At 43.1% G+C, this 25,335-nt stretch overlaps 1 protein-coding gene across 6 annotated transcripts in view; it reads right to left on the reverse strand.

Moving 5' to 3' along the window:
• Positions 1-368: 368 nt before the first annotated feature.
• Positions 369-25,335, reverse strand: part of KIAA1671 (KIAA1671 ortholog) — an 86,533-nt gene continuing 61,566 nt past the window's right edge. For 4 of the 6 annotated variants that reach the window (XM_075770042.1, XM_075770043.1, XM_075770041.1 and 1 more), the window contains exons 2-8: positions 13,541-13,659; positions 7,783-8,038; positions 5,616-5,790; positions 4,375-4,502; positions 3,862-4,001; positions 3,606-3,688; positions 539-3,091 (exon numbers count right to left, since the gene is read on the reverse strand). In XM_075770042.1, coding sequence (XP_075626157.1) covers positions 3,610-3,688; positions 3,862-4,001; positions 4,375-4,502; positions 5,616-5,790; positions 7,783-8,038; positions 13,541-13,659 — 897 coding nt within the window. In that variant the 3' untranslated portion in view covers positions 539-3,091; positions 3,606-3,609. Of the gene's footprint in view, positions 3,092-3,605; positions 3,689-3,861; positions 4,002-4,374; positions 4,503-5,615; positions 5,791-7,782; positions 8,039-13,540; positions 13,660-19,239; positions 19,433-25,335 lie in introns of those variants that run through there. The other 2 variants (XM_075770045.1, XM_075770040.1) reach the window with 2 other exon arrangements.

The raw sequence follows: 25,335 nt of genomic DNA on the forward strand, positions 1-25,335 counted from the left end.
AACGGAGGGAGGATTTCTGGTACTAACAAAAGTGCAATCAGAAAAGGATTTCCAAATTCCACGAGCCATCTACTTTCACTTTCACACAACGTTACTCTCCTGCTGCAGCTTTTCAAGGACGCGGAGCGCTGAGCGGCTGTAAGGGAGGGGACGCGGGCACCGCTCTCCCGCGCAGGGCCAGGATCTCCACCGTTCGCTGTCGCTCAGACACCGTTAGGACAAGCGTTGAAAGTCGCTCCCAGGCAGGTTCCAGGAATTCAGGAACAGCACACCTGAAGGAAGTGCTGAAGCTAAAACCTCACTCCCATCTCACGTTAATAGCAAAAAAGTGGCAACGAAAAGTAAAAGAAATTCAACAAGCATTATTTGGAATTAAAATAAAATTAGATAAAGTGTATTGCAGTATGGCCTATCATTTAAGAAGTAATAACATATGCATATATCTTTTATTACATAGTGATAACCTGAAGAGTAGTTATTTAATCCATGTACAATATAAAGAAATGATAGAGCAGAAAAACACACTTTCCCATTCCACAACATTCTAAAGATACTTTTTAATTAGACATTTAAGCATTAAACATTTCTCAGTAGTAGGTTAAACTACTAAATACAGTAAGTTTCAGTGCATTGTCCAAGCAGGTGTGGAAATGCATACACATTCAAAGGGCTTTGGGGAAACCTAGTATTAATCCCCGCCGTTTCCTCAAACACAGAGCAAACACTGCAGTTACAGAGTTTCTGGCCTCCATTTATTAGACCAAAACCCAGTAAATCCTCCAACTATTGGTAACGCAACACTGTCAACCTGCTGAATTCAAAAATCAAGCCTGTGTAAATATTCTGGTAAGCAGGGGGAATTTACCCGATTTCTAGATACTGTTTAAAGTAAGCCCCACTTCATCTGAGCAACGGTAAGGAAAGCAATCGTCATCCTCCCCTCACACCTCCCAACGCTGCTGCTCAGGGCTGGCCCCACCTGGCACACGGCTGGCGGTACCTCCAGGGCTGCCATAAAAAAATATCCCGAAAGACACATACGCAAAGCTTATCTTAAAGAGTCGCCTTTTCCACCATCGTCTAAAGAAAAGGGAAAGAAAATATGTGCAACATCTTAAAATTAGCTAAAAGGAGCTCTTTAACAGTCTGGCCGACCACATTCAAGTGGAAGTCCATCGCTCAGGGTGAAAAGCCGCACAGCATGGGACGCTCGGCAGAAATCCGGGGTGATCGTTTCTTAATTGGTAGCAGAAGGGGCTGGAAAACTCTAACAGTGGCAACAGCTCCCCTGTGAAATAGGGCAAAGCAGCAAGAAAAGACCTTTTTACATAAGAGAAATGGATTCATTCTGTCTCCATGAAGCACAGGGAGCTGCTATCGGAACTAAATCTGGGAGAGAGATGTGCATATGGGATGCGTCTCCTGACATGCTGCTGTTATTTCCTACCAGCAGACTGAGACTAAAAATCACCTCATCTACCTCATCTGTGACTCCTCCGTGAGAAGAATTGGCACACGGTTTTGGCAGCTACGAGCTTGACAGACAGCAGACCAGGCCTGCCACGCCGGTTCGCAGGTGCACCAGTGCGGTGACCCCACGTAAATCAAGCTTTCCGAAACGCTGATCATAGAAAAAGGAAAATGAGTTCAAGTGCTGGTGCTTTATCTTTAATATCTAGACACGGGAAGCACAACGCAAGGGGCAGCATCTGCTCCCGCTCCAGCCCCTCGCCACGCTGTCCCACCCGGCCTCAGTGCCGCCGGCGCTGCGGGACGGCACCGGGGAGGAGAGTGCTCCGAGAGCGCTCCGGCTTTCCACGCCGCTGCTTTCTTAGTCGAGTCGTGAGGAATACTGACACGACAGAACACCCTCCCTCGTTGGGCTACGTTTAGAAAGGTTTACTGGAAAGAGCACTTATTTGGGGAAAGAATACAGGATGCCTTGAATGGACATCTCGCTTGGGATTTCAGAATCTGTATTCAAAGCTATGAACATATTTGAGATATTCGTGATATTCATCACACCCGTGTTATGCAGCAGATATCTATACCGCTATTATAACCTCGGTCTTACCAAAAGAAGCAAAAGAAAATCATCTGAGAAACTGAAGATCACATTTAGGTTATCCCACAAAATCAGCATAAAAATAAAAACTTAAACCTGGTATTTACAGATTAATGAATAAAAATATGAAGTGGGACTATCCAAACTGCTATTAAAGTGACATTCAACAATTAACTGGAACCCTGATATGAGTGTAACATCCTCCCTCTTCCCTTCCTTTTTGTTATAAAAACAGTATTTACATATTTTATTTTTTTTTTTTTTTTCAAGAGAACTGGTTGACATTATTGCTTGATCCTTTTTAGGAAAGACATTCCAATGAAGCAATTATTCCACATGCTGACAAAACACAGAATATACCATTTCAAGAGTGACAAAAGTTAACATTTTGTTCATCTAAAAATTATATTCATCTGCTAGGTCAGCAGATCACATGTAAATATAAGCCAATCAAAAATACATTTTACAAAAAATAATCAAGTTTCCTTTTTCAATATGGCAGTAAACATAATTTGTTCTTTCACTCTCACCTTCCACAAACTTCATTCTAAATAGCTTACTATTTTTTAACAAAAAAAGATAAATTTGATTAAAATTGTTATTTTCATAAACAAACACAAAGCCCAGCCTTACACCTGATGTGTCTAACGACAGTCGTAGTTCTGAGTCGCTGAACACTGACGTAGCGATGCAGTCTTTGCTCAACAGTGAGGGGACTTCCCCGGTGCACAGCACTCCTAGATCAAATATTACAATCTTTCACGACTTTCTGAAGCGCTAACTACGAAACCACCGGTTCTTCTTCCAGGCAGATCTAAAGTGACTATCCTCCCAGATCTGAAAAGATACAGCTTTGTATTTGACTATGAATATCAAAAGCAGCTTTCTCCACAAAACAGGAAGGCACCATGCACATAGCAGTTGAGGCAGGAAGCAAACAGCAGCAACATGACGTGTGAATTTTAGGTTCAGATGAGTTAAGGCTTCTGTTAAACTTCTTTATCTTCTCCTAGTTAGAATCACTATCTGGAAAAAAGAGAGAAGCAATTGAGGTAATGGCATGACACGGGCAAGCAAGCAGTCAGACCCTTCGCAGTGTCTGCAACAGGAAAGCCCCCACAAAAGCCCATTACTGTTGTAGCATCAGCTTGGTCTTGTCCTATTTAACACGCTAAACGCTCAAGAGCTGCCCAGAATATGGCTGAAACAGCATAGCCCGAGGTTTTCAACGTGTGTGCAAGCCTCAGTTATTCAGTGACAGACTCGTTCTCGCCTGACGAAAGCGCTATGAAGTTGCAGGGCAAACAGAGTGTTGTTAAAATCAAAGTGTCTGCAGAGAATCAGTGAAACTGTATCACCCGTGAGTGAAAACTTCCACGAAAACCTCAACACAGCATTCCTTTACATTCTGGGCACACGCTTCACAGTGTGTTTACACCGACAGAGTAGTTGTGCTGACACATCAAGGAAACATTTTCCACGTGTGTTTTTATCACCACGTACTTATGCTTAGCAAAGCCCCTCTTCGGTGGGAAGGTACCTTTTCAAACCTGATTCTCATAATGGCTCTGTCTCTTCTTTGATTTCAGCTCCTTCAGCCACTGAGGAGACTTTTCTTCTGACCTAAGATATAAAAAAACCCCACTCTTTATTCCTTAATTATGAAAACTCACTACAGAAACAAAACCCAGAAAGATACAATTTCCTCTGCAGCCTTGGGAAGCCTATTTGCATTCTTTTTTTTCCCCACCAAAATGAGTATTAGCATCTTTCTGACACTGGTGGATGTCTCTCACCTGTCCTCCTTCTCTACACTGGAGGGCAGCATTCTGCTACCAGGAGTTCCAAGCTGCAGTTGTGGTTTAGGAGATTTGAACAGCTGAGCAGAACTTATTTCACCAGGACTCTCAGATTCTTGTCTTTTCCGCAGTTGGGCCTACATACAGAAAGAAAAGAGCACCTTTATGAGGCAGCATTCAGGCTTTTTTTTTAGAATGCAAACCAAATCACTCAGATTTATAAAAACAAAAATATCCATGCCTGAAGTCAGTGAAGGGATTCCTTCTAAACCTATGCAGTTTTGAAAGCATGCTTGCTATCGTGAAAATAATTTTTTTCCAAATGACTTAATATTTCTAGCCAACAGTTGAAAGTGAGAAAGACACCTGCATAGTTTTTCTACACATCACACCTGCCTCCCCCAGACAGCGCTGTCATCTTCAGCAACATTTCCTAGCTCTGTTCCTAGAGAGCACCTGCAGCTACTGCACCGGTTTAACTCTTGTCTCTCGTGTTCTGCCTGTGTTCACCTTGAGAACAGAGTGGTCCATTCCTGGAAATACGGGAAGTCTCTGAGCTTGTACAGAAGACGATCTCGCAGTATGCCGTTTCTTGTCTTCCTCATCGGAATCTTCCCGTTGTACAGTCTTCTTCTCTTCTAAATAATTGTTTAAAGAAAAAAATCGAGGGAGAAAAAAAACCACCCCACATTAGTCAGCAGGCATCTCTACCTTGTTCTAGATCTCTCCCTCCATTCAAAAATGGATTAAGAGTAACATTAACACACCACAGGGCTGAGGTCCATGCTTCAATAGTGTGTGTGTTGCTTTGATCTCTAAGTACTCAGCAATAGAAAGATTTCTTGCTGACAGAGATGAGAGAGAAGGTACTCCTAATTTAATGATTGTTGCTGCTTCTAAACAGCTCAGTTGATCACAGAACATGAAATTAATTTAGATTGGAAGAGATATCTGAAAGTTATCTGCACAAAGCAGGGCTCTGATACAAAGAGGCTGAGTTTTTGAATCGGTCCCCTCAATTACAAAAACATCACCAGCCTCTCTAGAGAGCAGGATGCCACCCCAGTGATTCCTCGGCTCGGGGAACACCAGACGGCTCTCTGCAGCACAAAGCACCACAGTGCTGCGGGTACTATACAGCTCTGTGCTGAGTGTGTGCAGTGAGCCACTCGTTCGCTTCCACGAGCACGGATTTTCAATGCCCGATGCATTCCCTTATTGCATCCTGAGGAACAGGCCAGGCCAGGAGGGGAACCTGTTTAACAGAATGGATTTGAAGGAGTAGATTTATCCTTAACCAGGCCTCTTTAGTGCTGTAGTACTTAGAGATGCTAGAAAGAAAGAATATTTCTGAGTACCTATAAAATATGAACAATTACAGTTGCTCTTATAACACACAGGCTTAGATATGGAGCATGTGCTAGAGAATGCATCCAACCATAGCAGTTTCTAAACACAGTATTTTTTCAGTGAACAAAATTCTCTTAAAGTCAGCAGCCAGAAACTAAAGGAGATTGCATGGAAGTTCTCCTTCGCCCTGGTCTTCTGTAGGTCTGGTTACTGCGGCTTCCCTCACTCCAAAGGCTCCAAGGAACGGAGGGGAAGACTTGATTTAGAGGCTGACCCAGAGCTGGGAAAAGGAAGCTGCTGTCAAACCTTGACGCAACTTCAGGTGTGTTATACCATTCAAAAATTCCTGCCCTTACAACCAAGTTGATTACAGCTAATTATTTGAGATAATTGAGGGATACCTGTGGAATCTTTAAACATCCAGGTATTATCTGGTTCTTCTGTCAAAGAAAATCTGTTTTCAAACTCCAGCCCTCTGCTTCTTCTAAGGGAGTGGGAAAGAGGAGCCCGATGGCGTCTCTTTTTGCTGAGCTGTACACGAGTTTTCAGCACACTGGAGTCCAGAACAGTGGTTTGCTATAAAAAGAAACAAAGCCTTTACTTTCAACCAGCCTGAAAATAAAAGTCATCTCCATAATGATTTCCCAACCTACTTTAACACATTAACCCATTCGGTTTAATCAAACGATATATATTTGCCTGATTATTATTCTTGTAGTTACTTGTAACTATATTAAAGAGAATTTATGATGAGGATATGCTACATTGTGGCTAACTGGGTGTAATACTGGTTCTTTGATCTCTCTTGGCTGTGGATGCCTGATCTGCATGAATTATTTTCACTAAAAAAAAAAATTAAAAACCCCCTGCAATAAATAGGATTTTGGTTCCTAGAGTGTTTTAAGAATACAGGCCTTGCTAGCTTCTAGCAGCTGAAGGCCAGTAAGAAGACTGGGATCTAAAAAGAGCAACTACACAAAATTCTCTTGTTGTAGAGTGCTGTAATTTCAGTCTTCTGATGAGCAGCCATCCACAGAAGTTTCAAGCCACTCACCAGCAACAAGTGCCTTCAGCAAATTTCTGTCATCAGTCATTTCAAACACACCCATCTCTCTGCATGACGGTAAGGCAATCGCATTTACAGAGCGAGGGAAGGAGCCGTAATTTCTTTAATTATTTAAGGCAACTTGTTGTTAAGAGACTTGTCTGTAATCTGCAAACATCACTGAGCCTGCTCTTCTTGGGAAGATGTGGTTTTGTTTCAAGGGATTTCAGGTCAGGAATAAACTACTCGTTAAACCAGCACGTTGCCAGCTTTACTCGAAGCTGTTAGGGTTTTAAGGAGACCCCTTTAGCTGTCCAGGGAACAGCACAAGACAGGACCGTCCCCACTACCTGCAGAACCACTGGCGGACAGACAAAATGCCACCCGCACTGTTACGGGCTACTGACGCTTCCTTTACAGAGCAACAGGTGTACTTGGGATATCCTGCCAAAGGATCGTTAACCCATACCAAGGCCAAGGCACACGCGGCTGGGGATCTCAAAGCAACAGACCACCAAAGGCGGCCTCTGCTTCAGGAGTGGGCTGGAAGATGAGAGCAGCACCTGCTTTGGCAAAAGACGGGGTTCTGCAGTTCCCCCTCGACGGCAGCATCAGAGGAGACCGGAGCTGGCTGGAGGCACTTTCCAGCAGCCCACGCAGGAAGCAGCTGTGATTTTAACAGTCAATTCTGCTGCACCAGACCAAACTGCCTCCAGCACAAACCTGCCTGCATCCTGCCTTCGTCTTACAGAGCAGTCTGCTCCTCTATTCCACAGGCAAGGCAGTGTACGGAGACCTTCCTAGCAGCTGCACAATCCCTTTACGTTGGGAGTCTTGCACTTACCAATATATATGCCATTAGATATTATATAATAAAAAAAAAAAGGTGCACCAACTCTTACTGAAGAAGAAGCAGTACTTCCTAGATGCCATACTGAAAAACTACAGCTGTGTTAGTGCTTTCAAAGAACATTAAACCTCATCTGTGTGTGCCCAGAAACCACTGTTCTTATACTAGCTGCAAGATTCTTAAGTACTGAAAAAAATCCTTTAAAATGCAGTTGTAAGCTACTACAGAAAGAGGCCAATTGTAAGTAAGAAAAATATTAGTAAATATCTTTCTAGCCTTAAATCTGCATGGCTTATTGCACAGCCGTCACTAGCTATTTGTGTTATTTAATTATGTGTCCAGTGCATATAGAGCCATTTAACTCTTCTGTTACAGCTCACTGACAAGCAGAAACAGAAGTAGCAACTGTATTAAGCCACTGGCAGACATTATGTGAAGCCAATAGTTTTTCGGAATCTCTTGGAACCTAAGCATTACAGGAACTAGAAGAACTTTGTAGCTTTGATCTTAAACTTTTCAGGCAGGAAGTCAGCTGGGAAAATTCAACGTGATAAAGAAAAGGCAGAGGAAGATTGAGTGCAGTTTCCAGAAGATACTGCTTTGCAGCGATTAACACAGGTAACAACACAGTTAAGATAGAGAAGACCTTCTGCTTCCCATGGTGGTAACTTACATCGATGAACGAGAAATCAGTGGTCTTTTCATCAGGATAGGTGTCTCCCGGAGGAGGTAAGTCAGTCCCATCAGTAGAGTCCATGTCAGTGCTGGAACGGTCCAAACTTGTGCTCCTTTGGTCTTTGGAGAAGTCATGGTGATCAACCATGGAGGCAGGTTCTGTCTGAGAGGACAGTGAAGACGGGTGGCTATTTGGAGGTTGCTTTCTCGTCGAAGTGACATCATTTTCCGAGGAAGGAGATTCAGGCACAAAGCTGCAAATTAAAACGCAATCTATGAGACTTCAGGGTAAACAAATACAAGTATTGTTTGGCTCACACACACTCAGCAGATGATAAACAAGGGTAGAACTCAAACTACAGCTACAGGTAACAAAAGCATCTTTGGAAGCAGCAGGTACCAGCAGCAAGGGTGCGAATCACTCTGTTACCACGGCTCTTCACCCACGTGGATTTACAGTGTACTGAATAATGCGAGTACGCAGATAAATTGTATTAATTTGATTGTAACATGCTTTGATTGCTTGGGGTTTCTTTTCCCCAGCCCAAAGACCCCTTCAAACATATTACACGTGCAAACTAGATGAGGGAAACAACAAGCTGCTTAAAAGCTGCTTAAATCTGCCCGTTTGATCTGTAACAGCAGCAGACCCTACGCTTTGGCACTGTATACATTTGAAAACATTGTGAAGGGCAATACCCTGTTTGCAGGCCTCAGGCAGAGAGTAACCGTTAAAAGATTCTTCTCCTTGCTCATCCAAAACTACCCCAAATACACATAAATACAAATGAATAAATACCCTTTTACTGTAAGTGAATTCCTGCAGGACACTACAAGCTACTTGCAGCCCTTTCAAGAGCACACCTTACAAACGCTTCTGCTGTTCATATTCCCATCTTTTCCCTAGGAGGGCATGGGTTTTTATATATATATAAAAAAGATATTTTATGTATCTTAACCTATTATTAATATCTTATTGTATATTATATATTCATATTTTCTATATAGGGATACAAAGATTGCATGCACACTTTTTCTGAAATCACAACAAGACTGCATATACACGTCTGGACCTGAAGGAGATGTGAGCGTACCGGGAACGGCCCTCGCCGCCACGGCAGCTCCTGCGACACAGTATGTGCTCCGTGCGTCCCCAGCAGCAGGCGTGAGTCATTTTCATTTCACATGACTCCGAGGAAACTGAAGCATCTTCAGTGGCGCAGAGGATTTAAAACATTTTGGGATGCAATTTTTAGACGCTAATAGGCATTGGATTTAAAAAACTTGCATCCCTCGTGTCCTGACAGAAAGAAGCTCTGTCAGTGCTCCACTGGAGCTGTACTACACTTTGTTTCTCTTACTGCCTCTAGTTGTGGTCCGTGAGACGCAAGGACCACAAGCAACAGTAACGCAGTGACTGGTAACTGCCAGGATGTGAAAGAGGAGAGAGGACATCACTGGTTTAGGTGGATCAGATGCTAGTGGGAAGGTCAGCAGGTTTTAAGCAACAACGCAGCCACACAGAGGTGCTACGGGCTCACGGATGCACTCCCGGCAGGCAGAGCTGCTGGCTTCAGAGCGGCCGACTTTAAAGTCTGCAATGAGTGAGCTGGCAGGGAAGGGGACTGGGAATGGGCAAGAGGACCACTGGAAACCACTCCAGAAAGCTCTGCAGGGCCCCTGGCCTGGGGACGGCGGTCGGGACGAACGCCCCATGCTCCCTCCCACGCTCATCATTCGTAGCGCGGAAGCTAACCTTGCCACACAAGTGCAGAACTGGTTCTCTAACCAACCACTTCCCTACGAGCTTCTCTTCGAGCTCAGGGTGTATTTTGGGCAGAGCTGCCCAGCCAGCCAGAGGTTTTCTTCTTCCAAGGATGCTGGGAGGAGCTGAAGGGAGAGGAGGGCAGCAGGACCTGTGATGCTCCCAGTGCATTCCTAGAAATCTTCCCTAGCCTAGACCAACAGAAGGGAGTTGTAGTGCCAGGACGGAAAGCTGTATACAGTTACGTGTCTCCCTTTGTCACGTAGGTTGGAGTATTCCTTTAAGCAGCAGGAGACTGTAGGAAACACAGTAAGGCTCTATTGTCAGTAAAAATAGGGCTGTCTTGCTTCTAATTTTAGGAGTTTCTAGTTTAAAAAATAAAACCTGAAGTATTTAAGGAGTTCAGATTTTTTTTTCCTCTGCTTAACAACAGTCTTTTGTTACTAAGCACCTTTTCTTGAGCAAGTATCTAGAAAACATTGAGCATGCATGTTTGAATATATGCACTTTTTTTAAACAGTAGACCTTAGTATTTGGTACAGTCCCCAGCAATAGTGATCTTCAGGGGGGAAAACACTCAGGAGAATGCTGTTGAATAACAACTTTCTATCAAGCAGCAATACACGATATAATTTCCAGTCTGGCAGAGCGAACACTGCACAGAGGGTTTCCAGCACACGAGGACAGTGAATGCCTCTTCCCTCCTTCAGCAGCGGGCCCCAGGATAATTAAGAAATGGTACTAATGAGCTCCAGGGGGAAGGTTTTGTCTAGTATTTTTCGCTTCGAATGATGTTTGGATATCGGCTTTAGATCCACTAGAACATGGAAGAACGTAGAGGTGAAAGACAATCTGCAGTCTGATCACCTTTCATGGAAACTAAAAGGTGTATGACAAGGATCCTGCCTGATTTGCGTGTCCCAGAAAGCCTCTGCCCTCCTCCATCCCAGGGCTTCAGCTAATACGCCTCCGTGCAGTTTTTCAAACTGAAATATTTGAGAGTAAGCAATGACGGAAATACAGACAAAGTTGCACTGATGGGTGGTTTCTAGTTCACCAGCCTTTCTAATGGATTCTCCTCCAGAGTCCTTGCACAACTACAGCATCGCACTGAACACCGTGGCACAGCTAACCACCAAACGCAGCAGGATGACTCCGTACGCACACTCTGCTATGCACGCTGGATTCTTTCCAGCTGAACAGCAAATTGGGGGGAAATTCCCTTGGGAATAAGGGTCAAATATTGCAATGTAACCCATGTTTCCAGTGCTCATTACTGAGAGTGTTATGCATCTTTTTCTATTACTTCAGTAAGATTTCCAGTTTTATGAGCGTTTCCGTAAGCCATGAACAATGTTCAACAGGTATCTTACAGACATTTGCTTCTCTGAAAAACTATCCTTCATGTGGTGCACACAAGTGTCAGCAGAACCACTACCACAAATATGCCATAAACTAACATCAATCCTCACTTTCAATCGCCATTAAATTTAATTAGTTTTAGCAAGACAGTGCTAAGAGGCCATAAAGAATGTGTTGCTTCATCATGTGAAATTAGGAGTCAAAAGGGAAAGGAATCCAACTTTTTACAGGAACACTGCTGAGGAGTGAGAATTTTTTATGATCTCAACTTGGAGAAGCTTGCTAAAGCACTTGAGAAAAAACAAAAATAATATATTTTAAATAAGCTAAGAAAAATCCAATTAACGCCTCCAAATTAAACCATCTCCTTCCATTCTCAGAAGTTATTCACCAAAGCCCATCGCAACCAGCCAAGAGCAGCCCCTTACGCTTCTTCCAGCGGTAATTAAGTTTAGTTGAAAACGATCCTTCCTCCACCTTCCTAGAAGCTCATCTAGCGAGAGGACCATGTTTATCCTGTTCCCATGTAGTCATGGGGTTCTATTTTCAAATTCTCTTCCTCTTAGAGAAAATGAGTTCATTCACAGATGCAGTAATGAAGCACTTCTAAAGGGGCAAAAATAATCGCTTCACGACTCAAATACCGGCAAACGCCAGAACCTGGGAGTTGCTCCCACACCGCAGCAGCAGGCTGGTGACGTTGGTTTGTCCCCTGCCGCCGCGTTCCCCGTTTGCTCCCGGCGCCCGTTCCCCGGTGCTCTCGCAGCCCCGGGCTCAGCTTAGGGCCAAACGCCGGCTGCGAGGGCTATCGGGGGCGTGAGGGATGCGACACCACGGGCTGTACGGCTGGCAAGATGAAAACTCTAAGGGAAGTGAGCCAGGCGAACAGGAAAGCTCAATTATCAAAGTCTCCTGGAAGTTCCTGCCTCTGGGTCAGGCAGAGGAGACGACCGCCTCGGCAGCGGCCGGACGCGGAGATGTGCTCCTGTCACCCACGGCAAGAGGGCAGAGTGCCTGCACTTGTCCTGGCTTCTAACTCATAAAAAAGAAACTGCAAACAAAATGCAGTTTCAGTATATTCCAGGAATATTTCCATTATAAATTTAATATTTAAAAGTATGTTACTCTCATTCCTCTCTAAGTGCTTGAATTAATATACCAGTAATTCCCCTGCAACGAACCTGCTAAAGCAGAGCAAGGGGATTGCAAAATGCTGAAAAGTCACTATACTGTCATCATTACACTGTAAAAAAAGAAAAAACTAAACCTTACAATGAAAATAAAATTCCAGGACATGGGGATTGAGTTCAATACTGGTTCAATAAACCAGAATTTTTAGATGGAGCTCTTCTAATCAGGAAGAATCCTCCAGATTTGAAAGAGCATTTGAAAGCTGTCTGGTTTGCAGCTGAGACAAGCACTTTTGTTAAGAAACTGATTTCAGAAAACGTCTGTAACATACTGAAATCAAAGTTAATTTTACAGAAGACTTGGATGTCATTGTCGGCACGTCGCTTAGCTCACTGAACTTCAAGCTGAAAGCCACCCTTATTTCATAAACAATAAAATATTTATTATGCAGAGTTCTCAAGTGTAGAACACACCAACATAATTGACATTAATGTCTGCTATAAGATCTCTACAAGTACAGCATCAAAAAACAAACAGATAAATTCCTATTTTCATACTACACTGAGCAGATAAGACATTGGCTCAGTGCAGATCATGCTATGATTTACACAACAGGTGTAAATTGCAAAAAAACCCTCACACTTTAATGCTCTAGCTGTATTTCATGAAACCATTTGCATAACCAAAAAGCGTCAGCAAGAGGTGGAGCGCACGTCATCCCGCTGTCAGAGCGGGGGCCTGGCGTTCGGAGCAGCACCCGTTGCAAACGAGGTTTGCCATTCAGCCCACCCAGCAGCACGGCTTTTAAGGTAATGTTAATTGGATGGGAGAAACCAAGTTTACAAAAAAATTAAACAACCCCAAAACCGTTAGCGTACCCTGTCTAACCATAATCAGACACTTCCTTATCTACCTGAGAGGGAAGAAATCAAGACAGTTTCAGCAAAATGTTCCCAGAACCCCAGTTCTACCCAGCAGAGGCACGCAGCACACAAAACCACACTCTAAATGTGAAAATGCACATTTCTAATTATAATTACAAACACATAAATACAAAGCATAAAAAGGTTTTACCACCTACGTTAATCTAGTCAAAGCCATTTCGTGTATTTATGGGAAAAACATTTTTTCTCAGTATCTTCTATCCACTGTTTTAGCACTAAAAAAATAACATTTAACTTGTGTTTCACGTACTAGTGGACTTGTTAAATCTGTTCCAGTCCAAGCTAGTTTTGGCATTGCTTATAAAAGTGGTGATACTGCATGGAGGACTTAGTTTTAAATTTCAAATCTTATTGCAAATTACAGATAATAAACAAATATTTCTTCACTTCTAGACTAAAGAAACTGTATAGTCATTGAAACCGAGCACGGAACTTTAACAAACCATACACACGCACACACGTGCGCACACCCCCCTCCAAACCACCAGATTCTTCTCATTGCTCGGGGAAGGAGAAGCTCGCACGCGTGGCAGAGGCGACCTGGCTCCCCTTACCTGTCCCCGCTGTGCCGCTTCTCGGTCCAGGTGCCGTATTGACTGTCGGGCTCCTGCACCAGCGTGTCCGTGTCCTTCGCCTCCGGGGGCTGTCTGGAGAAGCACTGCTTCAGCTGGTCCTGCAACACAACAATTGCAACACTTCAGCGTTCCTTTAGCCCTTGGCTAAACGATTAAGAGATTTTATTTCAAATAGTTGTTTGGAATCTACTAATTAAACTTGGTCAACGTAAAACTGGGAATAAACTTAAAGATGGAAAATGGCTGTGAGCTCAGGACAACGATTCTCTGTAAAACAAGCACAATATAACCGGTTCTGGAGGCCAGAACTGACTCCCTGGTTTTAGTAACTCCATATTGCTCTCCGATTATTCTTACCTCAGGGCGCACAAAATTTTTAGAAGCACCTGTGCAAAACACAGAGTATTCTGCTGGGGACTACACTTCATCTCCCCAAGCAGACAAGGGGAACCTCCACTCTACTGCTCTTTTCCTGGACTTAATAAAAGGACTTCTTTTGTTCTCCTCCCCAGCTCTTTCTTTGGAAGACATTCAAAATAAAAAGCCTAAGTAAGTAAATACATAAGCACAGACATTAGAAAGCCTTTGACAAACTGATGCGTGCCGATGAAAAGTTCAAACACAACGTACAACGTAGAAGGACAGACCACGGTGGTTTTTCTGTGCTCCACTCTGACCTTTAATTTCCTAAGTATTTTTTTTCCACAGATCTGCCACTTCCCTACGAGGCAAACAGCACATCTAGGGACCCTCCCTTGCTGGGGGAGCGGGTCAGCTCCTGCGAGCACCCTAGACTTGCAGCAGACCAAGGCATATGGCACTGTCGCACCTTTCGTTTTGCAGTTGTATTGAGTTACGCACTCAAGTTAGATAGTTACTGAAATAATTGTAACTACATTGTGTGTAGATAATTAAATGTTGGCCCCTTTCGCATTCATTACTCTGAACGAACACAAGCATGGCTTTCAGTGCCACATCAACTTTGCTTATGAAGATCTCATCTGACAGCAGATGACACTGTTTGCCACCTGTCCCGAGCTTCTTCTCTCTTTAAAAGAAATAAATAAAAAGAAAAGAAACGAAACACCACTCCCTCGAACCCACCTGGCAGAATGTGCTGGTGGAAACCACAAACACTCGTTTTGTTTCAGGCAGCACACACATATTCAACGAAACGGGATTCCTTAATACCACGGGGGTAAAAAAAGAGATTGCATGTTTTCTTGTGTCCTGAATTTTGTAAACCTAAAGAATGCTGCCCTAAGTTTATAAAAATATTGACATTAAGGATAATTCCCAAACACTGACACTTGGCTACTGAAGAAGTCCTACACTGCCTGCATCTTTTCTAACAAGTTGCTCATCTCCCCAACGGCACCATCAGCCCTTCTCTAGTTCTATCATACTCTTTGCTGCTGACAAAGCGGTTTATTTTAATGCCGAGTGAAATAAGGCACAGAAGGCTCCACCATTTATTCCAACTATTACAATGGACCGTTACTAGACAAAGTAAAATTTTCCATTTGTAATACTCAAGTAAAACAGGTGCTCAATTTATGAGTTACAAGGACAGAAGTTTCCTGCTTTTCATCTTCCAGATGTTCCCACAGCTGCCTAATCCACTGGTAGTAATTCTTACACTTTATACATAAATATATACATGTAAGCTCAGTTCTCACATTTTTCAGTCCATTCCAGGTACAAGCTTTCAACCACAAGCAAGGCATACACTTCTAACAGCTACACCAGTGGTAAGGGAAATAGTCTTACATTTCTGGGAAACCACAGGGCATTTCCTCCTACTTAGCTCGGGCATATTTTTCGGGTTCCACAAATTCCCTCTGCAGCTTCACACTTTCACGGTCGGTTTGCACCGGGGGCTAAGCTAACAGTCCTGGGCTCAGCCTCCTGCTCACGCTTGGTGGTCACGTAACCTTTGGCAAGTAGATTCACTTCTAGGAAAGGCACTGACAGACGCAAACCAGGACTTTTGCTTTCCTCCCTACTGTCCACGCTAGCTCAGGGTTGTTTTTTTTCCAACTTGATGCTTGTTATGAATTTTTTTTCAATCCCAATCTCACATTGCAAGCTATCGCATTCTTGTAATCAATACGCATCTACCAAATTTTGCCGCTTTCTGGACAGAACAAGTTGCATCCGCAGTAAGACGTGCGGCATGTGGCAGCCTCAGCGGCAGCACGCTCCCCCCCGCAGCCCTGCCGATACCCGGGACGTGCCGCCCAAACAGAAGACGACCCAACAGACAGAACCATGTTACGCCTAAAGCACATTATCTCCATGCAGAGTATATACTGTATTACTGCAATTACTCACAGAGGTTTCTAGCTAGAAACCTAATCTAAAAAGCCTAGAAACAGGAACGGGAGCAGCAGAAAAGCCACTTTGTTTTATTGCGTTTGGAAGGCATTGTTTATAAAAAGCGCAGAGTTATCAGGAAAGCGATGGTTGTAAGGAGAAAACATGCACAACCCAGATAACACCAGCTGGCAGCAAGAGGAAAGAAATATAGATGCAAATATATTGCTCTTCTGAAGGCTCAGGAATTCTTTATAAACTTTTGGCATTGCAGACAAAGTGATCAGCACACATTCCTCAGCTTCAGGCAACGTTTTACTTGATGTTATATATATTTGTACTTTGACATCTGGTTTTATAGCCAAAATGACACAATTAACACTCAGTGATTCTCTATGCTAAAACCAAAACAAGCCTGAAAAAGAAAGAATATTACTACTTTTGTAGACATCGTGAACTTAAATTCAATAAAACAAACTGAAAATTCTAAATGTAAGGTATAAGACACTCCAAATTCTACAAAATCATTTGGCTATATTGAGTAATGTTATCACATTTAGCTTCTGGAGGAAGCTACTTGTTTCAGAAGATGACTGTGTCTTCTGAAGTCTTCCCCTGGTGATCCCTTTCAACCTTTACTTTTTAATAGGCCAAATGATTAGCTCGGGAAAAAAACCCCACTCTTTCAAGTCTACAAATTGCTCTTTAGTCCTAAACGATTTAAAGATTCCAGCTTCTAGCAGTTGCGAAGAACGGCAGAGACTGAAACGGGGGATGACAACCTGGTCAGCTAGCCGAGAGAAAAAAGGAACCAAGTAGGACGGAAATCGGGAGAGGTAAGAGGCGGCGATGCTCCCCCCAGCTTGTGGAGGAGGTGTCACCTGGGGGGACCGAGGGTGACGCAAAAAGCCATTTATAGCCCGTGAAGCTCGGAGGAGATGGCATGTGTTGAAGAAGGAAGTGACAACAAACCATAAAGATTATTCCTTACACAAGTATTAGCAAGCACAAGGCTGATGAGCTTTAGTTTTTCTTTTGAAGATCTCTTTTGGATCGTCTCTACCCCCTTCAAGGCAACCCGGTGACACTGGGCATCGGGACCTTGGAGGTGCCTGGTGAAAATCCATTCCCTTTTTCATTTTCAAAGTGTTTACTCTCAGCAACTATAAGCTTATTAAAAAAAAATTAAAAAAATAAAAAACAAAAACAAAAAACCCACAGAAACCAGTAGAGGCTAGTAAAAAAAAAAAAAAAAGAGGGGGGGTGGGGGTGGGGAAGGGTTAATTTTCTCTACTTCCATCCTCTTTCTGCCTTCATGCTCTCCGGATAGCACTTGCTATTAAACGTGCTATTAATTTGCTAATCAGCTTTTGGGGGGTTTAAATATCAGTCAAAATGACACAAATTCTCTGAGAACTATGCATACGTACTATTGTGTTTTATGGCTGAGATGCTTTTAGACACAAGCAACTCAAATTAGATCATACAGATACATTTGCATTTTCTGGCACTAACATTTTACTTGGAACAACTTGGTGCTGCAGACAAAGAGCATGAATGAAGAACAAACTGGAATTACAAACGGAAAGCTTTAAAACATACAGCAGATTGGGAAAATAACGTAAGACTTACTGAAGGTATTAGAGCGGCAATTTTTAGGTCTGCCCCAAGCCCATTAGATCACACAGTGCCCTATATCAGGTTAATTTACAGAAAACCACAGAGGCCAGACAGAAGCACCCTACCTATTGCCTAGCAGTGCTTGCAACACATCCACTGGCACAAAAAGGTGCCCTGAAGCCAGTTTTTACTCAAGTATCGGGAGGAGATAAAACACTTTCTGACATGTACTGCTCCCAAGAGACAACTGCTCCGTAAGAGACAACTTACCTTATTAACTACCCATTGACAACCCAACAAACCCGTGCTACTATCTGTGATCCATTCTCTTTCTTTATGCATCCCTTGGAAGAAGAAACCAAAGTTGAAAGAAGTGTACAACATGTGATGCTGGGCCAGATACAGCCATTTCCTTGATAAACAGAATATTCATGGTACAGTAAAAACAGACCTTTCAGAGGAAAAGCCAATAAAAAGAGGGGTCTGGTGTCTTCTTAGTGCACAAGATAAACCCAAATTAGGAATTTCTTATTTATAATCACAGAAAAATCTCGGCAATCAAATAAATACTACTCTTGATCCAGTATTCAAATGCTGTAATTCTCCACGCTTTGATCTTTAACTTCATAATTCTTACAACAGTAGCCAGGGAAAAAAAAATCAACTTAATTTTCATATGAAATAAAACAGCCAAGTTATACACTGATTTGCCTCTAGTTCTTCTTCTAAAATGAGACATTATGATTACGCCTCTTTCAGTGCTCCCTTGGAATTAAGCTGGGTTTGGCAACAGTCCAGGGCTGATTACTCCTGCAATTTCCAGTTCCTGAAAATGATGCACACACAATATTGGCCCTACCAGCACAAAAATTAACCGTAACTAAGAATGAATGCATACATTTATGTGAAAAACTCTTTTGCACTGATGTGAAATAAAGACCTGGCATATGAGGAATACCAGTTGAAAAATCTCATGAGTCAGAATCTGCACAGACAGTTTCAAAAATATCTTTGTTTGCAAGAGACGGAGACATCAGACAGCCAAAATGACACCCCACAGCTTGAAGTGCAAAAATTAAAAGTTAAAATCTACTGGCATAAAATGGATATGAATAGATAATTGCACAGTGGAATGAAGTTTTGAACCATCCACCTTGTTAACACAAAACTCAAAAGAGAAAAATATTTGCTAATTCCTTGAAAAGTTTTTTCTTCTTCTTTTTTTGTCTCCTTTTTTAATTAAAGAAGTCAGAACTTTGGTCAAAATGCCCATATTCAGAACTCCCCTGCCCCTGAAGTGCGAGGCTGTGCTTAAGGAGAGTTTACAAATCCAGAAAACTGTCCCAATTGTTCCCATGCAGTATGGCAGGAAGATGGCAATACCCCTTATATTCTATTAACATTTTATTCTATCATTTCATAGTAGACTCTGCTTTGAACAGGATGCTGGGCTAGCTGACCTCCAGAGGTTCTTCCTAACCTGAATTATTCTCCAATTAGTCTAAAGATTCTAAGGATTACTACTAAAAGGTAAACTATATATTTCATACTGTGAACAGAATTATCACGAACATAACACTGTATCAAACCCAACCAACAAAACCCACCACAGTAAGAGGACCTTAGAAACTATACAAGATTTCACAACCCATATTTTTTTCTTGGTAAGTATTCAAATGCCAAAGCAAGTGGAAAGCCTGACTTTGTGGCATCGGCATCCTAGAATTTCCATATATACTTACTATCCGGCGAATTAGTGCTGCCCACAAAGAGTAAGTCATGGTTCAAGAGCTATGCTCCAGCTAGCTCCTGACAATCAGGCGAGAAGATTTACCAACTCAGTCTTTAAATAAATTGTTGAAAGGACTAAGTGCCTCAGTGTAATGTGCCAGGGAGAAGGCAGCACCTTCTGCCTCCCACCCCACCCTCCACGCTGCAGTGACAGATAAACAGTTCCAGGAATTGGACATTTTCTTTCTGACCTCACTGATGAGGAAAGTTAAGAGACCTCCAGTGTGGGCTCCACCCACGGGCATCGATACGGGAGGACGCCTTCCCCAGCCCCGTCAGATACCCTGTTCGGCACCATAAATATCTTCAAACCAAGGAAGCACTTTACAAACGCTGGAGACCAAGTCTAAGAGCAGGGACAAAAAGAATTAACTGATCTCATACCCTCAAGGTCTTCACATGGTTATACAGGCCATCTCCACCGCTGCCAGCAGGTAAGGAGACTGCAGCGAGCAGCCTTGGTGTCTGGAAGAGGAACGCCCCGCCGGCCCCAGCACCCTCCTGGATGCGGCTGGAGAGGACAGCCACAGGGAAGCGCTGCAGGGGCGGGTGTGCACACGCACGGGGAAACACCAGCGTGCCCCAGCCTGGGTCCAAAAGCACTCCAAAGTGCTCGCACCCTGCATATTTAGCACTGTTACAGCCTAAGGATCTACGCTGCTCTACTCAAAAAAACCTTTAAATGTAAATGTTTAATTTTTCCATGTGCAGTGGAGTACGTACCAAGTCCCACGGTATAAAATATTCTCATAAATGATATCAGCCACTACATCCTCACCGTTGCTATGCAACTCAGGCCTGCCTCAGCCATATGTGTTTTCTCTACCTCTTCCACCAGGAAACGATAAGCAACAACCAATTATATCCGTAATGTTAAAAGCTGACAACATTTACCTTACGAAACATGGGCTGTTTTTAGAGGGTCACTGGTTTAATTTTCCACCTTTTCACGGCTTCCCAGCTTGATGCACGGGCCTGATTTCCAACCCCTTCCCCCGGAAAGGCATGGGAAACACTGCAGAAAAGCAGACCTACATGCGCAGAAATAAGAGGAAAGGTGGTTGTCCCTTCCAGCCCTCAACTCGAGGGAGCAAATGCCCAAAGTTGGGAACAGCTGGTACCCGAGAGTAACTGGATGGAGAGGGCGGAGAAGATCCCAAGCTGCTCCAGCCCAGGAGCACTGTCAGCTCAGCTGCTCTGCTCGAACAGGCTTTACACTACACCCACGACAGATCTTATCGCTAGTCCTACGGCCTTGTGAGAGGAAAGCCAGCCTTAATCTTAGAAGCAAAACTCTTTGCTTCAGTACTGTATCTGAATCGAATCCAAACAAAACTAAATCCATTGTGTTTAAGGTATATCCCTTTGAAATGCCTACACGCCTCATGCTACAGTAAAAATGTTTTCACCTTAAAGACCCAAACCGCACAACGGATCCAAACACTACAAATGGTTCAACACGCGGGTTAGCTCAGAGCTGACAGGGATCCTCCTCGCCACACCAGCACAAAAGGTTCACTGTAAACAGCACAAAAGGAGCCAGAGGAAATCATTGCCAGCAAGTTCAATGATTTACTCAAGTTCAAACAGCATGTTCCCAGCAACACCTTTCCAGCCTAAACTTGAACTCCCGAGAGGCTGAATGCTATCACAGCTCCCCAAACACCGGCATTTTCCACACCTTTGGAACGTACAAAATTACTTCCCCTGCTTGCCGGTCTTTAGCGAATTGCTTCTCCTCCGTTAATGGATCTTCCACTCCTAACCCCAGCTACGCCATGCCTCCCGGAGCCAGGTCCGGCTGAGATGCTCACGATTTGAAAGGCAGCGGCACCAAAGACTCAAAGTCTGTCCGGAGCTGACTCTGGCCATGACAGAGAACGTGGCCTGATTAAGGCAGATTCAGTTCGTTTCGCCAGGAAGCTGGTTACCATCACGCAATGAAACCTGCTCACTGCTTTTGCAGTGACTCTCGGTGAGGTTAACGTCCTCGCTCCATTCAGGATTTCAAAGACATTTGAGAGTTTGTCATTTTTTATATACCCTGAAAATAGAGCTGCTCCGAGTTGCTCTGAACGCTCAGCACACACATATCATGTGGTTTCAGTGCAAGGCTGAAGACAGAGCAGAGGTTGAGTTGATGTGCAAAAAGCAGACAAGAACCAAATTCTAAATATACACGTTGCTAGGGCTGAGTGAGCCACGGCAGGACTTCCTCTGAGAGGTGGGAAAGCAGAAAATCAAAAGTGGAGCAGAGGAAATAGTTGGGAATCTTTAAAATCCCTCCTATATCAACATATTACTTCCCCCCCCCCCCCCCCCCCCAGCCTTAACAAAACTAAACACCAAGAAACCAAAGGCAGCAGGGTCAGAGCCAGAGGCAGGCCAGGCTGCTCATCAGGAAAATCTCGAGCAGAATCGTGCTGTCCTACCGCGGAGGCAGAGGAACTCGTTCTCCCGGAGGGCATACGCAACTCTCGGCAGCGTTAATGAAAGTTGGCACTAGGAGTTGAGCAGGATCCCTCATCTCCAACATTGCAAGAGGCACAAGCCAGAACAAGACAATTTTATACTGTTATGCTAGGAAGTGAATATATTTGCTTTTTTTGAAAAGCTACATGCTTGGAATCAACACCTCCTACTAGAAATGCTGTATTTCACAGCTCTTCTGCACAGTTAATGTTTTTCCACATAAGACACAAGTTAAACCTCAAACAAACGTTCCCGGGAAAAACCTCAAACAAACATTCCCGGGAAAAAGGGCTCTTTAGTTTAAAGTCTAGATTTAAAAACGTACGGAAAGCGGTAGGATTCCTTGACAACAAGTGAGTAACATACACGCAGACTTTGGAGACTGTGCACTGCTCGTTTAAACAAAAACCTCTGACAACTTAGATGTTTTAGAAAAGAGCAGTCAAAATACACACACACACACACAGACCAATGAACCACCACTAGTATTTCCTGAAACTACAGAATGTTACAAAATTTCAATGAAAAATGGATTGCCAGTGTTGTGTTCAGTGATGTTTTTATTTAATGCAATTTATTTCCCTCTGAAAGTAACTGCTATCCCTTAGTACTTTAAAAAAAGGGCAAGGTGAATGAGCACAAAATGATCAGCTCTAAATATGTTTATGTTCTTTTCTTACGCTCTAAGAACATGGTAAAAATCCACCCCTTGCAGCCAGCCTAAGTAAAATCACAGAGTGAAGTTGTCTAAGTGATTATTCCTGTCACAATAACAAGGGAACAACAAAGGCAGTCTACTAAATACCCATCACTACAGTTTTATGGCCCAGATTTATGCTGCCAGCTATGTTCATGGCCTGTTAATCCACAGAAAAGTTATTAAGAATGAAAAAGCATGAACTCTTTCAGTATTGGCCCTTGTATCTTCATTAATTGAACTGAACAGCTTTACTCCTCCCCCACACCTCGAAGCAAGACAAACGACTCATTTTTAAAAGCCTGCTTTCTGCAAACCTGCTTCACACTACCACAACAGCTCGCGGGAAATTTAAAGATAAAATTCCATTCACTGATGTTAGAAAAAATAAAAAAATATTTTTGAGAGCAATTCATTGCACTTTTGGTGAACAGTCCAGCAAAATAGCTCAGCAACTATTTGTTGTAGGGTCTGTATCAAGATAGCCAAGCTCAGAATAAAAACGCCAACTTGTATTAACTTCTTTTTACAAACAGGTTGTTGAAGGACGTTCACCACGAAGGACAAACATCGGTAGGCAGACCTGGGGTAAAATCAGAACAGACCGCACAGATCAATGCTCTTTCAAAAGCAGAGAGACAGTCCCAGGCGACGTGCAGGTGAATGGCACGTGCGTAACTCAAACCAGTTCTCACAGCGCTCCTCGGTCCCTCGCCGCTCGTCAGCGCCCGAGAGGGATCCTACTCAAATGGAAAAAGTGATAGTCCACCAGCTTTCCCAACAAAGAAGCTGCCTGCACAAGCTTGTACTGGCTTAGAAAGAAACATCCGTGAAGATTTAAAAAAATCTCAAAGAGAGGACGGCAGTGAAAGGGCTGCAGGATGCAACAAAAGCCCTCGGAAGGACCAAGCGCCTTCCCAGCACACCTGGGACGCATGCAGTCAAACTCCACTTCCACCTTTACTTTGGAACTATGTAAGTGAATCCAAACAAAATAACCGATGCTGTCAAGATCAAGCTTGAATGAAAAGACCATTTTCATCAACTGACCAGCACAGCAGAAAGCAAAACACAATTAAATTCATTTTGGTGTGATTTTTAGCACGTACCAGAACAACTCATGTAAAATCCATGCTAACCCAGAATTAATTATTTCTGTTCCATTTCAAAAGTTTTCTCCCAAAAACTCTGAAACACCCCTGAGGTTTTCCACAGCTTTGTTGTTGATGCTCGCTGTCTGAAAGTAGCTAAATCGGTTGCAAAGAAACAAACTGCCACACTTTTTTAGCAGCGTAAGGGGACAGCTAAGGAACGGAGGGTATGGAACAACTACCCTGGTTTTACTGTATGGCAACAAACTTGGAGATCTAGAACTAACGGCGTGGGCTGTGAAACCGGATATCATACCTATAAGAGAACACGACTGATATTACCACGACTAAAACAGAGGTAACGTTTAATGAAAATATCTCTGCTCCTACTACAACAGAGACACTGAGCTGATGACATGAGGCAAAAAATGGAAAAAAAGCCTCAATAAAAATGTCTGGGAGAAAAATCAACTTCCATTTAAAAGGTTTCATTCCAAGTAAAAGCTTCTGCAAGCTCAGCTGCAGATCCCTAGATCTGATATTAATAAGCCAGAATAATGATGCAATTAAAATCGGTCCTGTGCCATTGCATTAGGATGGTTTTCAGCGCACGGGACCCGGCCGTTCCTGGGTGCAGCAGCCAGCAAGTTTCTTCAGTCCACGGTGACACCTTTTTTCCTTAAATTAAGTGTGAGAACACTATATTACATCTATTTGTAGAAAGTATTCTCAGACCAATTAAATTCGGTTGCAGTGGAAACGAAAAGGACAGATGACGAGCTTTGAAGATATGGCTACAGGAACAGACTGCCACAAGGCAAGAGAGGAAGGAAAAGCTTGCTGGGAAACAGCAACTGATGAGAAAACCAGCGTGTTCAGGGGGTTGTGCTAGGAAGGAAGGCAGGGCAAATGACAGAGTATTCCGTTTCAATGAAGAAACTAATAGGAGTACTATAGGGAAAAAGAAGAATAAGAAAATTCATCTTTTTTCCAAACAGTCTGCTGTTGAATATACCAGAGAAGCTATTTAAAATAGAAGTTGTTCCTGCATTCCTGTTTGAGATTTGCATATATTAAATTCTGACTGATCAACTCTTGGTTTGAGATCCACAAGATAAATTAGTTTTAGTTCTCAGGCTCATTTTATCCCTTGATTGTCCTAGCTGTTAAGCAATTCTGAAAAAAGATGGCTGTATTGTCTCTAGATTCAGAATCAGATTGCCCTGTGTTAGATGTTTATTTTTCTAGGTTTAATTTAAGGCATATAGATTTAAATTTTTTAAAAAAAAGTGGAGGTTAGAAGAGATTTTATAAGGGACAATTTAAATTCAGAGTGTCCTGTGTACAAAGACTGGTTCCCATATAAAAACCAGAGGACTGCATTTTAAATTAGGCATAGCCACCCAGCAGAACCTCCTCTCTGCAGCGCTACAGAGCAAAGCTGAGCACCAGAGACAGAGCTGGGTCAGGATGTCAGCCCTGCCAGACACTGAACAGGAAAGCGTGACAAGGTACGAACAGAATAACAAAGCGAATACGTAATCCCTGAGCTGTTAAAGAGAAGTGTTTGAAAAGGAAATCATTTCCTCTCTCTTCCAGCCCGATTCTTACTTTTACGACCTCCAGCAAGGAAACAACCAATTACATCAAATCCCTTTCATTCCAAGCCTAAAGCTCCTCTGTAGAGGATAAAAACTGTTTTTACAGCCCAGAAAAAAAATGCAATATCCATGAGCCCTTTCCCAGCTACACAGCTTGCAGTAGTTACCTACTAAAATCTGTTGCAG

This window comes from Balearica regulorum, chromosome 17 (genome assembly GCF_011004875.1).
Source record: "Balearica regulorum gibbericeps isolate bBalReg1 chromosome 17, bBalReg1.pri, whole genome shotgun sequence".
Classification (NCBI taxonomy): Eukaryota; Metazoa; Chordata; class Aves; order Gruiformes; family Gruidae; genus Balearica; species Balearica regulorum.